The sequence below is a fragment of the Mandrillus leucophaeus genome, unplaced genomic scaffold, assembly GCF_000951045.1.
Source record: "Mandrillus leucophaeus isolate KB7577 unplaced genomic scaffold, Mleu.le_1.0 Scaffold572, whole genome shotgun sequence".
Taxonomy (NCBI): Eukaryota; Metazoa; Chordata; class Mammalia; order Primates; family Cercopithecidae; genus Mandrillus; species Mandrillus leucophaeus.
Genome location: NW_012106164.1, coordinates 813,828 through 830,142, shown reverse-complemented (window position 1 = coordinate 830,142; position 16,315 = coordinate 813,828). Strand labels below are relative to the sequence as shown.

Here is a 16,315-nt window from a genome sequence, read left to right as displayed (position 1 = left end):
CCCAGGCTGGAGTGCAATGGCATGATCTGTGCTCACTGTACCTCCGCCTCCTGGGTTCAAGCAATTCTGCTGCCTCAGCCTCCCGAATAGCTGGGACTTCAGGCGTGCATCACCACGCCCAGCTCATTTTTGTATTATTAGTAGAGACGGGGTTTCACCATGTTGGCCAGGCTGGTCTCGAACTGCTGACCTTGTGATCCACCTGCCTCGGCCTCCCAAAGTGCTGGGATTACAGGCGTGAACCACTGCGCCTGGCCCCACCTAGTTAATTTTTAAACAATTTTTTATAGATATGGCATCTCACTACATTGTCCAGGCTGGCCTCAAACCCCTGGCTTCAAGAAATTCTCCTGCCTTAGTCTCTCAAAGCACTGGGATCACAGGCATGAGTCACTGCACCTACCTCCACCCCAGCCCATTTAATAGGGGAGGAAATGGGACAGTCCTGAGGGTGGGGATTGTCCCTTAGCATCTAGGGGTGGGATGGTGTGTTTCTACTGCCCAGAGCCCGGGAGCTCCCCAGTAGCGTGGAGGTCTGGTGATGGGCCTGGCATTTGTCTTACAGGCCAACACCAATACGGACCTGAGGCTGGCAGCTGCCAATGGAGCCCTCCTGAGACATCGGGTGCTGCTGGGGGTGACAGACACGGTGGAAGGATGCCAGAGTGTGATTCAGGTGCTGTGTCTCATAGTGACCTCTTCCTGATGGCCCAGTTTTATGTTGGGCTAATGGAGAGCAGTGGCCTCATGTTCTCCCAACCTGCACAGTGTCTGCAATAGTCTGCTAATGAGATGGCTGTCGGCAGCCCTTTCCTTCCTCCCTGCCCTGGTGTTTCTTCCTCAAGACACCTTCTCTGTTTTGTAACCAGTGGCCTGGAACCTCCACATGGCAGGGCTGGAAGGGAAGCGCAGATAGCGCCCAAACCTTGCTGCTCACCTGGCATTTATTCAGCAGACAGATGGAGCCTCCTATGTGCTGTGCCCTCGGTTGGACACTGACGACATTGAGGGGCCCATACAAGGTCCCTGTCCTGGCAGAGGATGACAGGCATACAGTGAGATAGTCTACAGTAGCCTCTCTGGCCTTATAGCAAAGGGACAGCCCCCAACAAGGCTGAGAGGCAAGGTACACAGGGTCCCTTTGAAGGGCTGCATGGAGCTGACCATGGCTGGGGCTACACCAGAGTGACACAGCGGGGAGAGATGAGGCCGGAGAGGCAGGTCAGATGCTGAAGGCCTTGTCTGCTTGGATTGGTCGTTCTCTTTGCCCCAAAGGTTGTGGGGAGATCTCAAAGTGACTAGTATGGAGTCGCAGGGTGGGTCGGAACACAGTTAGGGCAGATCTCCTGATCCTGGCTGAACTCTCCTGTTCCTCCATCCATGCCTGATCTACCCGGTGGAATTGCAAAACCTCCTCGGCACCACATCTGCATTCTCACCAGTCTTTGCCCCTTGCCTGGTGGGAGCCCAGGGGTAGGTGTGCACGGGGGACCTGGGAAGAGGCTCCTCATGCACCTGCCTCAGTTACTCCATGAATGTTTATTGAGAGCCTATTATGTACCAGGCACTGTCCCAGGGATTGAGGCTGCAGCAGAGAACACATGCAGGTCCCTATGTTTGTGGAGCCTATCACACCCGAGATGGTGTAGATATAAGATGATCTTGCCTAACATTGGAGTGAAGCAGATGGCATCACAAGATTCTCGGCAGTTCAAGTGTGACATTGTAGACTGGGAGCTCCTGGAATGTGGGGGTCCTTTTTAGCCTCGTTTATCTTCCAATCTCCTTTATCCATTGGTATGCAGAGTGACTTGGCATGTGTTAGATGAATGCGTGGATGGATAGATGACTAAAGAATCGGCTGGGCGCGGTAGCTCACGTCTGTAATCCCAGCACTTTGGGAGGCTGAGGCGGGTGGATTGCCTGAACTCAGGAGTTTGAAACCAGCCTGGGCAACATGGTGAAACCCTGTCTCTACTAAAAATACAAAATAATTAGCAGGGCATGGCAGCATGCACCTGTAGTCCCAGCTACTTTGGAGGCTGAGGCAGGAGAATCACTTGAACCCAGGAGGTGGAGGTTGCAGTGAGCTGAGATCGTGCCACTACACTCCACACTCCAGCCTGGGCAACAAAGCGAGACTCTGTCCCCCCCAAAAAAAAAAAAAAAGAATGGACACATCAGCTGGGCACAGTGGCTCATACCTGTAATCCTAGCACTTTGAGACGCTGAGGCAGGTGGATTGCTTGAATCTAAGAGTCAACACAAGCCTGGGCAACATGGCAAACAGTTTCTACAAAGAGTACAAAAACTAACTGGGCATAGTGTCCATGCCTATAGTCCCAGCCACTTGGGAGGCTGAGGTGGGAGGATCACCTGAGCGCGGGAGGTCAAGGCTGCAGTGAACTATGATCCCACCACTGCACTCCAGCCTGGGTGCCAGAGTGAGACCCTGTCTCAAAAAAAAAAAAAAAAAAAAATGGACACATCTTTTTAGACAACTGGATTCTTTCGGTTTCAAAACAGTGTCTTGGGATAAGGTGATACACTATCTGGGATGTCCTTCTGTCCTTCAGATTCCCTGGGGGGTGCAGTGGAGGTGGGGGTGTTGGGGATGGGTACCAAGTGAGGATGAAGATGAAACAAGAGTGGTCATGAGGTGACCTAACAGTTGCAGCAGGAGGATGGGTTGCTGTCATCTACTTCCGTATATGCTTGGAAATTTTCATAGTAAAAAGCTTTAAAGGAATCATTTGAGAAATCCTCCCTTGTGGGTAAGACATTGGGAGAGTAGTTGGCAAGAAGGCTGTGACTTTGGGCCTCATGGGTCAGTCATTAAGAGGAAGGAGGTCTGGGAACCAGAGAAGGTGGCCAGTGGATGGGAGTTTGGGACAAGGGCCACCAGTTTCTCTGAGAATTTCAATTAGGATGTGCAGCAGCTGTGGTCTTGACAGGATGTTGTAACATGAACGTGGAGGATTTCGGCCTGGTTAAGTTTAGCCTGGCTGGCCCCTGGGGTGGAAGGGGAGGCACAGATGGGATACGGACTTCTCACCCTGCTTCTCTCCCCACAAGCACCCAGGTTGACTACCTCAGACCTGGTTGTGGGCTGCAGGTGTCAGCTCTGAAGGGTTTCACTCATTTGCATGTTCACGCCCTGCCCATTGAGGATGAAGGTGGCCTCAGGTGGACAGGTGATGTCCAGGAGGGTTCAGAATCTGTCTGGGATGCTCGGCAGCTTGTGGGAAATGGAGCCACAGCCATTTTAAACGGGGTTTAACTTTTTCTCCTTTCCTTTCCTTTCTCTTTCCCTTTCCCTTTCCCTTTCCTTTTTCTTGAGACAGAGTCTTGCTCTGTCACCCAGGATGGAGTGCAGTGGTACAATCTTGGCTTACTGCAACCTCCACCTCCTGGGTTCAAGCGATTCTTGTGCCTCAGGCTCCTGAGTAGCTGGGATTACAGGCGTCCACCACCACACCAGCTATTTTTTTGTATTTTTTGTAGAGATAGCGATTTCACCATGTTGGCCAGGCTGGTCTTGAACTCCTGGCCTCAAGTGATCTGCCTGCCTCGGCCTCCCACAGTGCTGGGATTACAGGTGTGAGCCACTGCATCTGGCCTAGGGTTTGACCTTTTCTAAACCTGCACACAAAGCCATGCAAGTGAGATGTGGTCGTGGTGTGGAACTCTGGGAGGGAGCCAAATGGCACGTTCCTGCCAGACAGCAGGCTAAATAGGACTGTCTCAGTGAGGGGGAATTCAGGGTTGGGCTGGCTTTGAGCCACAGTGGTCACTGCTGCTTCTCCCTACAGCTTTGGTTTGTCTACTTCGACCTGGAGAACTGTGTGCAGTTTTTGTCTGATCATGTTCAAGAAATGAAGACTAGCCAAGAGGTAAGATATCTTCAGTGAAAAAGCAAAACAAAGCAAAAGCCAGGAGGCCAAGTTGTATCGATTGCATTATCTTAAGGGTGGGAAAATGTCTAAGAAAAAGTTACTTGGAAGAATACCTACGAGCAATCAGTGCTTGTTTTTGCCTAGGGAATTATGGCTGCTTTTCTGCTTCTTTTTAACTCATTGCTTCTTCCACATTTCCTATGGTGAGCATATATTTCTTTTCTTTTTTTTTTTTTTTTTTTTTTTCGTTTCTGAGACAGGGTTTCACTCAGTTGCCCAGGCTGGAGTGCAGTAGAACGATCTCGGCTCGCTGCAACCTTCGCCCCCTGGGTTCAAGCGATTCTCCTGCCTCAGCCTCCTGAGTAGCTGGAATTACAGGTGCCTGCCATCACACCTGGCTAATTTCTTGTATTTTTAGTAGAGACGGCGTTTCACCATGTTGGCCAGGTTGGTCTTGAATTGACCTCGGGTAATCCATCTGCCTTGGCCTCCCAAAGTGCTGGGATTACAGGTGTGAGCTACCGCGCCCAGCCATTTATTTCTTTATAATTATAATACTAATAATAAATTTTGGTGGATCCCAAAGTATCATGCATTGAGGCAACTTTTACTTGTTCACAGTGCCTTTCTACCATTTGTTAAGAAAACCAGAGGGATCTTGCTCTGCTTCTGCAGAGGAGGAAACGGTCTCCAGGATGACCTATTACCGGCCTGTGGTCATGGAGCTGGCTGGTGATACCCAGGTTTGGAGGCCAGGCCTCCTGTTGCTGAAGCCTGGACTCCTTCTCTAGGATCAGCCTTTTCTGAGCCCCGGCTGCAGTGGGTCTTGAAGTCAGAGTTGTAACTTAGCCCTGAATCTGGCTCATTAGTTCCTATGTGGCCTCAGGCAGGGCCTTTGAGTCTCAGTTTATTCATTTGCAACATATGGATAAAGATACCCACATCCTAGGCTGTTTTGAGCAAGTGAGGGCATCAAAGGAAAGACATTTGTTTATTTGTTTGTTTTGAGACAGAGTCTTGCTCTGTCACCCAGGCTGGAGTACAATGGCACCATCTTGGTTCACTGCAACCTCTGCCTCCCAGGTTCAAGCAATTCTCATGCCTCAGCCTTCCGAGTAGCTGGGTCTACAGGCATGCGCCACCACGCCCAGCTAATTTTTGTATTTTTAGTGGACACGAGGTTTCACAATGTTGGCCAGGCTGGTCTTGAACTCCTAGCCTCAAGTGATCCGCCCGCCTCGGCCTCCCAAAGTGGTGGAATTACAGGTGTGAGCCACTGTGCCTGACCATAAAAGGAAAAATATTTAGAAACTATTAATGACCATCTGTAGGGAATTATGTAATACCACCCATGTGACCAGCTTTTTCTGAGGTCATGGTCTGAGTCTGAGACCTCATCCTCTGCTCTGTCTGCAGCCTGGGGAGGGACTCAGCCTCGCAGATACCACCTGATTTAGGCACTCCTGAGCCCCTTCTCTGTTTCCTTTGCAGTCCTTGCTGAGAAGCAGACTGAGCCAGTTGTGTGTTGTCATGGAGACTGGGGTGAGCCCTGTAACAGCGGAGGGGCCTGAGGACTTGGAGGATGCTCCTCTCCTGCCTGGCAATTCTTGTCCTAACGAGAGGCCACTGGTGCAGACTGAGCTTCATCAGCTCGTTCCTGAGGCTGAGCCGGAGGTAACAGGCACTGGGGATAGTTGGGGCCATGCTCCCTCGGGGGAATTGCGTATGTGGAGGCTTCCTAGATTCCCCGGGACATAGCTTCTCTCAGTTGGTAGACACTATACAAATCTAGCTCAGAGTTTTCGATCTTTTCATTCTTCACTCTAGCACTTAAAAAAATAGTTAAGCATTTTATATTTGTTGGGACTTTTTGTTGCATTATTTAATATCTTGGATATTCTTTTTGATGGTTGCATTGGATGGGTAGTTGCATGTTGATAGATTATAACTTACTTAACCATGAACATATTGACAAATATTTGGATCTTAGTCAATTAATCAATTATTTATTCATCTATCCAGCCATTCATTCATCTACTTTAATTGCAGTTAGATAGTTGACTCTTCTTTGCATTTTTTTTTGTTTCGTTTTATTTTGAGACAGGGTCTCACTCCTGTCACCCAGGCTGGGGTGCAGTGGTGTGATCACTGCTCACTGTGGCCTCAACTTCCCAGGCTCAAGCAATCCTCCCACCTCAGCCTCCTGAGTAGTTGATACTGTAGGCATGTGCCACCATGCCTGGCTAATTTTTTGTATTTTTATTAGAGTCAGGGTTTTGCCATGTTGCCCAGGCTGGTCTCCAACTCTTGGGCTCAAGAGATCTACCTGCCTCGACCTCCCACTTCTTTGCATTTCTGTTGAATTCCAATTCCTCCCGCCCCAGAGTTCCCTTGGGTCCTGCCATCCACGCTGCCTCTTGGCTATGGCTCAGCACTGGCAGACCAGAAATCTGAAAATGTGGTTTGCAGCTTGTGCTACTTTCTTCTCATCATGAGGACAGACCCACTGTCGGGGAGACAAGCAGTGATGGTGACCTCAGGTGACATTTGAAACTTCAGAAGAGCACTTACATCTTTTTAGCCAAGAGGTTTGGGAATTCAAGGTCCAAACCAGCCCAGACTTTCTTTTTTGTACTGGTGGGGAGTAGGAAGCCTGCAAGTAGCACTATTTAAAAAAGAAAGTGACAGGGTGGTGCGGTGGCTCACTTGAACAAAGTGCTGGGATTACAGGTGTGAGCCACCATGCCTGGCCTCTATTAAAATCTTTTATCTTTTTATATAAATTTTTAAATTTTTATTTAGAGACGGGGTTTTACCATGTTGCCAAGGCTCGTCTTGAACTCCTGAGCTCAAGTGATCCATCCGCTTCGGCCTCTGAAAGTGTTAGGATCACAGGTGTGAGCCGCCGTGCCCTGCCAAAATATTTAAAAAAAAAAAAAAAAAAAAAAAAGAGAGAGAAATGATAAATGTATTAACCTCTTCACTTTATCCTATTGATTTTTTTTTTTTTTTTAAAGAGAAGAGATTGATAAGGTTATGTACTTTCTTGTGACATGCATCTGTGGGTTTTTGTGCAATAGCCCATTAAATATGGGTCTTTTAAATTATTATTCTCAGATTCATTCCAACTAATAGTAATACAATTTCCTGTCATGAGTATCAAGTGTGTGTGCACATGTTTTTAAAGTAGCTGCCCTTATAATTTAGTTAGGAAAAATATAATCGATGCCCAAGTCTCAACCTGTGCCAGATGGTCACATTTCAGTAGGAACCCAGGGTCTGTAAAAGATGGAAAGACCGTGATAATGACCTCTTACATTTTTACAGATTTTTCTCATGCATAAAATTCATTAGCATACTCTTCGAGGTATGAATTATTTTCCCTTCTTCCTTGATGGGTGAAATAAGGTTCCAAGAGGTCAGCTGACTTGCCCAAGGTTGCCAGAAAGGGAGAGTGCAGTAAGCCCAGGGCAGAAGCCAGCCCTGCTGATTCTAAGTAGGCCAATGTTCTTGCTATGGTTCTTTGCTTCTTACATTATTGATTTTAGAGTAAATTGGCGAGAAGACCGATCTGAGCTGCTGAGTGGTAAACTATTTGAAGTGTTTTATATTTTCTAGCACAAAGGATAACTTGAAACAAAAGCTAATCTTATGAACCATGTGGGGTTTCTGCTTTTTTGAGTGATAATGACGGAAAGATATTGATACCATTTGTGGAGCACTAGGCACTGGGCTCAATGCTTTCGGTCTATTAGTCTCTTTTTTTTTTTTTTTTTTCCCCCGAGACGGAGTTTCACTCTTCTGCCCAGGCTAGAGTGAAGTGGTGTGATCTCGGCTCACTGCAAACTCCACCCCCCGGATTGAAGCGATCCTATTGCTTCCACCTCCTGAGTAGCTAGGATTACAGACGTCTGCCACGACGGCCGGCTAATTTTTGTATTTTTAGTAGACACGGCATTTTACCATGTTGGCCAGGCTGTTCTCGAACTCTTGACCTCGGGTGATGCACCTGCCTTGGCCTCTGAAAGTGCTGGGATTACATGTGTGAGCCAATGCACCCGGCCTCTATTAGTCTCTTTAATCCTCACTCTAACTTACAGGGGTCAGTGCTACTATTTTCCTTATTCTACCAATGAAGAAATGGGCTCAATAATGTGAAGTGACTGCTCTGGGTTAGTCATAGAGTGGATGAGTTGAAATTCCCTCTTGGCCTTTTTGACTTTAAAGCCTATTCTTAATTACTAACTCTACAGACATACCTAGTGTAACCCACACCTTATTTCATTACATTCAGAGTGGACACAAGTATTGTGAAAGAGCTTCAACACTATGCTTAAGGAATTTAAGCATTTCCCCTGAGATCCCATTTTCTATACCAGTGAATGGATCTTTACAGACCAACTGTGTTAATAAGAATGTGCAGTAAGGCCTAGCACAGTGGCTCACACCTGTAATCCCAACACTGTAGGGAGGCCAAGGCAGGAGCCCAGGAGTTCAAGACCAGCCTGAGCAACATAGTAAGATCCTATGTCTTTTTTTTTTGAAACGGAGTTTTGCTCTTTTTGCACAGGCTGGAGTGCAATGGCGCGATCTTGGCTCACTGTAACCTCTGCCTTCTGGGTTCAAGTGATTCTCCTGCCTCAACCTCCCAAGTAGCTGGTATTACAGGCATGTGTCAGCATGCCCGGCTAAATTGTTTTTGTATTTTTAGTAGAGATGGGGTTTCACCATGTTGACCAGGCTGGTCTCGAACTCCTGACCTCAAGTGATCTGCCCGCCTTGGCCTCTCAAAATGCTGGGATTACAGGCATGAGCCACTGTACCCGGCTGTACTGTGTCTTTAAAAAAGAAAAAAAAAGTACATTAAATGCAATTTTTAAATTCTTTTTTACTTAAAATTTTTTTATTGTGGCAAATATACATAATATAAAATTTACCATCTTAACCATTTTAAGTATATGGTTCAGCAGCATCAGGTACATTTACATTGTTATGCAACCATCACCATCAGCCATCTGCAGAATATTTTCATCTTCCCAAATTGAAGCTCTGTGCCCTTTAAACACTAACTTCCCCTTTCCTTCTTCCTCCCTACCCTCAACCGCTAGAAACCACCATTTTATTTTCTCTCCCTGTGAACTGATTACTCTAGGTGCCTCGTATTAGTGGAATCATACAGTACTTGTCCTTTTGTGATAAACCTAATTTTGATAATCAATCTCTTTTTTCCCCTTTTTTATGTTTTTCTTTCTTTTTTTTCTTTTACTGTCAGTGATCATATTTAAATGTAAGCAGTTTCTTTTAATATGTTAGGAGTACTTGTGTAAACAAATCTACAAGGTACCTCATATGAATTAAAGAATTCTGCTGTAATGGGAATATTCCTCTCCCCACCTCCACATTTAACTAGTAATTTTCTTCAAGTGAGTCACTTTGATCTCACGTACTTGACAGACTCATAGACATTTGAAAGTGGAAAAAGAATGTATTTGTGGCTGGCTAGGTTTACTTTCTTTTTATGCTTTTGAAATATATTTTTAATTTTAATTTTATTTTTGTAGAGACAGAGTCTTGCTCTGTTGCCCAGGCTGGTCTCAAACTCCTGACCTCAAGTGATCTTCTTACCTCGGCCTCCCAAAGTGCTGGGATTACAGGTGTGAACAACCATGCCCGGCCAACTAGGCTTAAAATATTAGGTAATTAGAAATTAGGTAATTTCTCTAGGGCTTCGAGGTTGCGTATTTTTTTTGTGCGTATTATTATTGCCATTCAGTAATTAGTTACCCACCTTGGCAATGAGGACACTGAAGCTGCAGGAGCCCCACAGGCCATGGATTGCAGAGCTGGGCTTCTGGACCAGGCTGACATCTTCTGAGAGTCCCAGGTGCTGACCTGGCCTGGTTCTTCCTAGTGAGCATCACTCCTGGGTCCAGGGGCAAGAAAGCAGTGTGGCCTTCCCCTGGTGCCTAAGCCTTTTTCCCTCAAGGGGCTCCCCTGTGGTATTCAATCTGCTTCCCTGCCTCTTCTAGGAAATGGCCCGCCAGCTGCTGGCAGTGTTTGGCGGCTACTACATCCGGCTTCTAGTGACCTCCCAGCTCCCTCAGGCAATGGGGACACGACACACGAACTCTCCGAGAATTCCATGCCCCTGCCAGCTCATAGAAGCCTACGTCCTGGGCACAGGGTGCTGCCCGTTCCTGGCCAGGTGACCTAGGGATGAAGGTACTCACGTTCCTCCAAGACTGAGCAGTCGGGAAGGCTTCAGGAGCCCAAGATGGCCAATGGGGAGCCCCAGGTGAGGAGAGAAGCATCTAGGGACACTCCAAAAGGGGCTCGTGATGTCAGCCACTGGGGTGTTGTGCTCACTCCAGGGCCCAGCACACAAATCTCATGCTGTTTGACATCTCATGCTGACCCACTGGCCTTTGCAGGAGCTGATGGTTACAGAGCTAGTCCCACCAAAGCTACTCTTTCTGCTGCTTAGAACTGTGGACACGTATGGAAGGACTGGACCCCTATCGCTTTCATTGTCCAGAGAGCCCAGGAGGCATGAAGATGACCAGACAGGGCAAATTGTGTGTCCAAAACTTGGCCTCAGATGTTTCCATTTCCAACCCCTTCATGCCAGATGGGGAAACTGAGGCTCAGAGAGGATACTGTTCTATGTGGCGTTGCCTTGAACGCCTAAAATTATCAGACTGCCTTTTTCCAATATAAAGAAAAAATGTTTTCAGAATTCTCTCAATTTTTTATGTTTTTCTCCCCCATATTTTGTGAAAAGCAGTGGTACGTGTACATGTTGTCTACCAGTACACAGGCTACAGAAGACACAGAAGAAAGAGATCAAGGGCAGATAACTGTTGACAGGAATATTTGAGAAAGATTGATCCTGTTTGACTTGAGGACTTACTTTGTTCACAGGCATGCACGCTTGTGGCTGTGGTTTTATATTACAGATGTAGAACACTGGTTATGTTTCCCGACACAAACACTGTCCTGGAATGAAGTGTGATCAGCCACTTGTGGAATTTTGTGAAGAGCTCAGAGGCTTCCAAGTGATCTGCTCCTGAAACAAGTTTGAAGACCTATTGTTTCATCGACCCAAGTCCAAATGCCCTGACCTGGCATCTGAAGGATCCCCAGCCCCCAAGACCTAGCCTTCATCTGTGATTTTGGCTTCATCTCCCACAAAACCCCTTTATGGGTTGAAGCTCTTTCCTGGACTGACATACCTATTCCTTTCCATTTGTTGGACTCCTATTCATGCTTCAAAGTCCAGCTTTCTTAAGCCCTTCTTTAGGAAGCCTTCCCACACAGCCAACCCTGCTGCTCTCTGCCTCCTTTAAATTCTTGATACAGCTGTTGCCTGTTCTGATGTTTTATGGTATTGATTTTGTTTTCCTGTGTATATGCCAGTTTTTCTAACTAGTCTGTAAACTCCTTAAGGACAGAGACTACACCTTGTACTTTTTGTGCATGACCTGGACCGCTAAGGAAAAAAAAAATCCGGTAGATTGATTGCTTTGCCATCCTCACAGCAGCTTTTGCAGATTGCTGTCCAAACTCACTTGAATGATGACATTGCTATGGACCTGGGTTCTGGACCTGATCTGCCAGTTCAAGCTGTGTAATTTTTGGCAAGTTGCTTTCTTTGCCTGGTCCTCAGTTTGCCCATCTATATAATGGGGGGATTGGATGATTTTTTTTTTTTTTCTTTTTAATTGAGATGGAATCTTGCACCATCACCCAGGCTGGAGTGCAGTGGCACGATCTTGGCTCACTGCAAACTCTGTCGCCTGGGTTCAAGTGATTCCCATGCCTCAGCCTCCTAAGTAGCTGGGACTACAGGTGTGCACCGCTACGCCTGGATACTTTTTTTGGTATTTTTAGTAGACATGGGGTTTTGCCATGTTAACCAGGCTGGTCTTGAACTCCTGACCTCAGGTGATCCGCCCGCCTCGGCCTCCCAAAGTGCTGGGATTACAGATGTGAGGCACCACAACCGGCCTGGATGATTTTTAAGGGCCCTTCTAGGTCCAAAGTTCTGGGAATTTCTAGCTTATTCTGCCCCTTCGTAGCTCTTGACCTGTCTCTCCAGATGCAGAAACATCTGGCAACCCCACATGGCTGAGATGACCTGGGCCTAGGATGCCCTTGGACAGAAGACTGGCCTACCTAGCAGACCTGGAATTTTCTTCCTGATCTGCTGCTTCCAAGTTGTGTGACCTTGGCTAAGTCACTTAACCGTTCTGATTGTCATTTCACTTTTTAATAAAGTGGATCTGGAGAGCAAGAAATGTAATAAGCACGTGGCTCGCCATTCAAGAGATGAGTCTGACCATTCACTTTCTGTGTGCCAGAGAAGAGAGACCATGGGTATAGACCAGCCCCTGGAAAGGCTGCTTTAGTCAAGGCTGAGAGCAGCTTTGCTCAAGGAAATTATTCACGGAGGTGACCACTGTCTTTCTGACCTGGCACAGAGGAAATGTTGGCTGTGAATATGACCAATAGAAAGAAGCCTGTATTTCTCATTCAGTCCTAGAATCCTGGTAAGTAAATAACAGAGAATAAAAATGTGTTTGTAAATGACAAAGCAGCAGTTTTTCAATTTTAAGGTCTACTTAAGAACCTTTGATGTGTGTTTCTTTTCCTGCCTTTTCCTTTCTTTAGAATGGATGATGGTCTCACCTAGTGGGTAGGGCTTTCAGGGTATGCCCACAATGTACATTTCTCTGCATCTGTGCCTCAGTTTCCTCACTTATAAAATCCCTATGATCTCTGTCTCACCTACTTTACAGGGTTGCTGTGAAGATCGCATACTATACACAAGAATGCTCATCAGTTTTTAAATTTTATTTAATTTTTATTTATTTTTTTTAAATGTAATTTTTTCAGAGAGATAGGGTCTTGTTGCCCAGCCTAGTCTTGAACTCCTGGCCTCAAGTGATCCTCCTGCCTTGGCCTCCCATGGTGCTGGGATTACAGGTGTGAACTACCATGCCCAGCCAGCTCCTAAGTCTTAAGGCTCTGTGTTAGTGATAGTTGTGGCCATCGTGGAGGCAGTGCGATGTCTTCGAGTGAGAGTGGAGCATGGATTCTAGAGTTCCATTTATTCTAATTCAAGTTCTTCCACTTAAGAACAATGTTCTTCCTCTCATTGAATCTCATTCCTCATCTGTAGGATGGGGATGAGAGCATGTACTTGGCAGGTTGTTGTAGTAAGGATTAAATAATGATGTAAAAAAGTGTCAAGTGCTTGCAACTTTGAATTCTAAACTTGAGTGAAAACTCAATAAATTGTTGCTTAAAAATTTTTTTGTCATGTATATTGTAGATACCTGATGTATATTTTTGTTGATGTAGCAGGTCATTAACAGTTAAGGCTATTCGGTCTGCCTCAGACCTCACCTATTTCAGTGCCATGGGGTATATTTATGTCAATAAAGATTTTAGTCAAATCTCTGGAATTCAGCATCCAGAGATAACATAGCAAGGAGATAAAGAGCAAACCGTTGATTTTGGGCCAGATACTCACTCTTTCTGTACTTCCTGTACCTAATTTCCTCATCTATTAAGGGGGGAGTGTGATAATAAGGGGGGTTAATGGAAGTGATTGATGTGAAGCACAGAGCCTGGTCCACAGTAAGGGCTCAGTCAGTGGGGGACGTTTCTTCTGCAGCTGCTGGCTGCTGTTGGCTTCTAGTTTATGTTATCCTATGTTATCTTATAGTTGAGTGTTTTTACATTTAGGTTTGTAATTCATTTTGAGTTAGTTGTTCTGAAGGATGTAAGGTCTCTATCTGGATTAAGTTTTTGCATATTGTTCCAGCACCATTTGTTGAAAAGACTCTCTTTGCTCCATTGTATTGCCTTTGCTTTTTTTTTTTCCAAGGATCAGTTGACTATACTTATGTGGGTCTATTTCTGGGCTCTCTATTTGTTCCATTGATCTATGTGTCTGTTCTTTCCCAAAAACACACTGTCGTGATTACTGTAGCTTTATAGTAAGTCTTGAAATTGGATATTGTGAGTCCTCCAACTTTGTTCTTCTCTCTCAATGTTGATTTGGCTATTGTGTGTGTCTTATGCCTTTCCATGTAAACTTTAGAATCAGTTTGTCAATATCCACAAAACAACTCACTGTTTATTTTGATTGGGATGACATCAAATCCATAGATCAAGTTGCAAGAACTGACATTTTCACCATATTGATTTCTGTCTACAAACATAGAATCTATCTTCATTTATTTAGCTGTTCTTTGATTTCTTTTATCAGTTTTGTAGAGGTTTTTCCCTTTTCCTACAGTTTTTTTTTTGGTAATTTTTCTTACAGATCTTGCACATATTTTGTTAGATTTATAAGATTTATACCTAAATATCTTATTTTTTGGGGTGCTAATAAAAATAGTATTGTATATTTAGTTTCAAATTTCATTTGTTCATTGCTAATATATGGGAAAGTGATTGACTTTTATCTATTCACATTGTATCCTGCAACCTTGCTATAATCTCTCATTAGTTTTAGGAGTTTCTTTGTTGATTCTTTTGTTGATGAGACAATCATCTCGGAACCTGTAAACAAAGACAGTTTATTTCCTCCTTCCTCATCTGTATATCTGCATACTTTTTATTTCCTTTTCTTGTCCTATTTCATTGGCTTGGACTTCCAGTATGATGTTGAAGAGTAGTGGTAAGAGGGAACATTCTTGCCTTGTTTATGATTGTAGTGGGAGTTTCTAGTGTCTCACTATTTTTGTTTGTTTGTTTGTTTTTGAGACAGAGTCTTGCTCTGTTGCCCAGGCTGGAGTACAGTGGCGTGATCTCAGCTCACTGGAACCTCCATCTCCCGGGTTCAAGCAATTTTCCTGCCTCAGCCTCCCGAGTAGCTGGGATTATAGATCTGCACCACCATACCTGACTAATTTTTATACTTTTTTTTTTTCTTTGGTAGAGACGGGGTTTCTTCACATTGGCCAGCTTCGTCTCAAACTCCTGACCTCAGGTGATCTGCCCTCCTTGGGCTCCCAAAGTGCTGGGATTACTGGCGTGAGCCACCATGCCTGGCCTTCACTATTAAATATAATGTTAGCTCCGGACTTTTTGGTAGGTTTTTTTGTTTTGTTTTGTTTTGTTTTTGAGACAGAGTCTTGCTCCATCACCAGGCTGGAGTGCAGTGGCCCGATCTCGCCTCACTGCAACCTCTACTTCCTGGGTTCAAGCAATTCTTCTGCCTCAGCCTCCCAGTAGCTAGGACTACAGGCGTGTGCCACCACACCCAGCTAGTTGTTTTGTGTTTTTAGTAGAGATCAGGTTTCACCATGTTGGCCAGGATGGTCTTGATCACTTGACCCTGTGATCCGCCCACCTCGGCCTCCCAAAGTGCTGGGGATTACAGGCATGAGCCACCATGCCCAGCCCTAGTAGTTTTTTTGTTTTGTTTTGTTTTGTTTTGAGACAGGGTCTCACTCTGTCACCCAGGCTGGAGGCTGGAGTGCAGTAGCACGATCACAGCTTACTACAGTCTTAATCTCCGGCGCTCAAGCAATCCTCCTGAGTAGCTGGGTCTATACCATACCTGGCCAATTGTTTTTTCTTTTGAAATGGAATCTCACTCTGTCACCCAGGTTGGAGTGGAGTGGTGGGATCTTGGCTCACTGCAACCTCTGCCTCCCAGGCTCAAGTGATCCTCTCACCTCAGCCTCCTGAGTAGCTGGGACCGCAGGCATGCATTGCATGCCTGGCTAATTTTAGTATTTTTGGTAGAGACAGGGTTCTGTCATGTTAGTGTTGCTCAGTTTGGTCTTGAACTCCTTAGTTCAGGTGATCCACCAACCTTGGCCTCCCAAAGTGCTGAGATTACAGGCCTGAGCCATCGTGCCTGGCCTGGGCCACCACATCCAGCCAAATTTTCTTAGTTTTTTGTAGAGATGGGGTCTCATTTTGTTGCCTAGGCTGGTCTTGAACTCCTGGAGTTGATCCTCCCACCTCAGCCTTCCAGAGTGTTGAGATTTCAGGCCTGAGCCACCATGCCCAAATGAGATATTCTTTAACAAGTTGAGAAAGTTTCCTCTCTATTCCTTGCTTACTGAGAGGAAATTAGCTTTCTTTTGAATAGTCATTGCATAGTATATCTTTGTTCTCCTTTTACTTTTGACCTCCACATTCTTACATTTAAGGTTTCACCCTTGTAGGCATGTAAGATTTGCTTTTTTGAAATTAAGATTTTTTTAAATTCAGAGTATTTACTACACTATGTCTAATGTGTTTATTGATAGACTTGGGTTTGAATGTACCATCTTACTAATAAGTCTTTATTGGTTTTCTCTTACTGTGTTCTTTTCTTTTTTCTGTCTTTTTTCCTTCTTTTGGATTAAGGTTGTTTGTTCTGGGTAATTTCTCCTTTATTAGCATATGAAGTA

General features: G+C 45.4%; 1 protein-coding gene across 2 annotated transcripts in view; it reads left to right on the top strand.

The window, feature by feature from the left end:
- The window catches only part of LOC105552740 (chromosome unknown open reading frame, human C9orf91), a 36,969-nt gene extending 23,762 nt beyond the window's left edge, over positions 1-13,207 (top strand). For both annotated transcript variants that reach the window (XM_011998486.1, XM_011998487.1), the window contains exons 5-8: positions 566-676; positions 3,813-3,893; positions 5,388-5,570; positions 9,926-13,207. In XM_011998486.1, coding sequence (XP_011853876.1) covers positions 566-676; positions 3,813-3,893; positions 5,388-5,570; positions 9,926-10,105 — 555 coding nt within the window. In that variant the 3' untranslated portion in view covers positions 10,106-13,207. The remainder of the gene's footprint in view (positions 1-565; positions 677-3,812; positions 3,894-5,387; positions 5,571-9,925) is intronic.
- Positions 13,208-16,315: the final 3,108 nt, after the last annotated feature.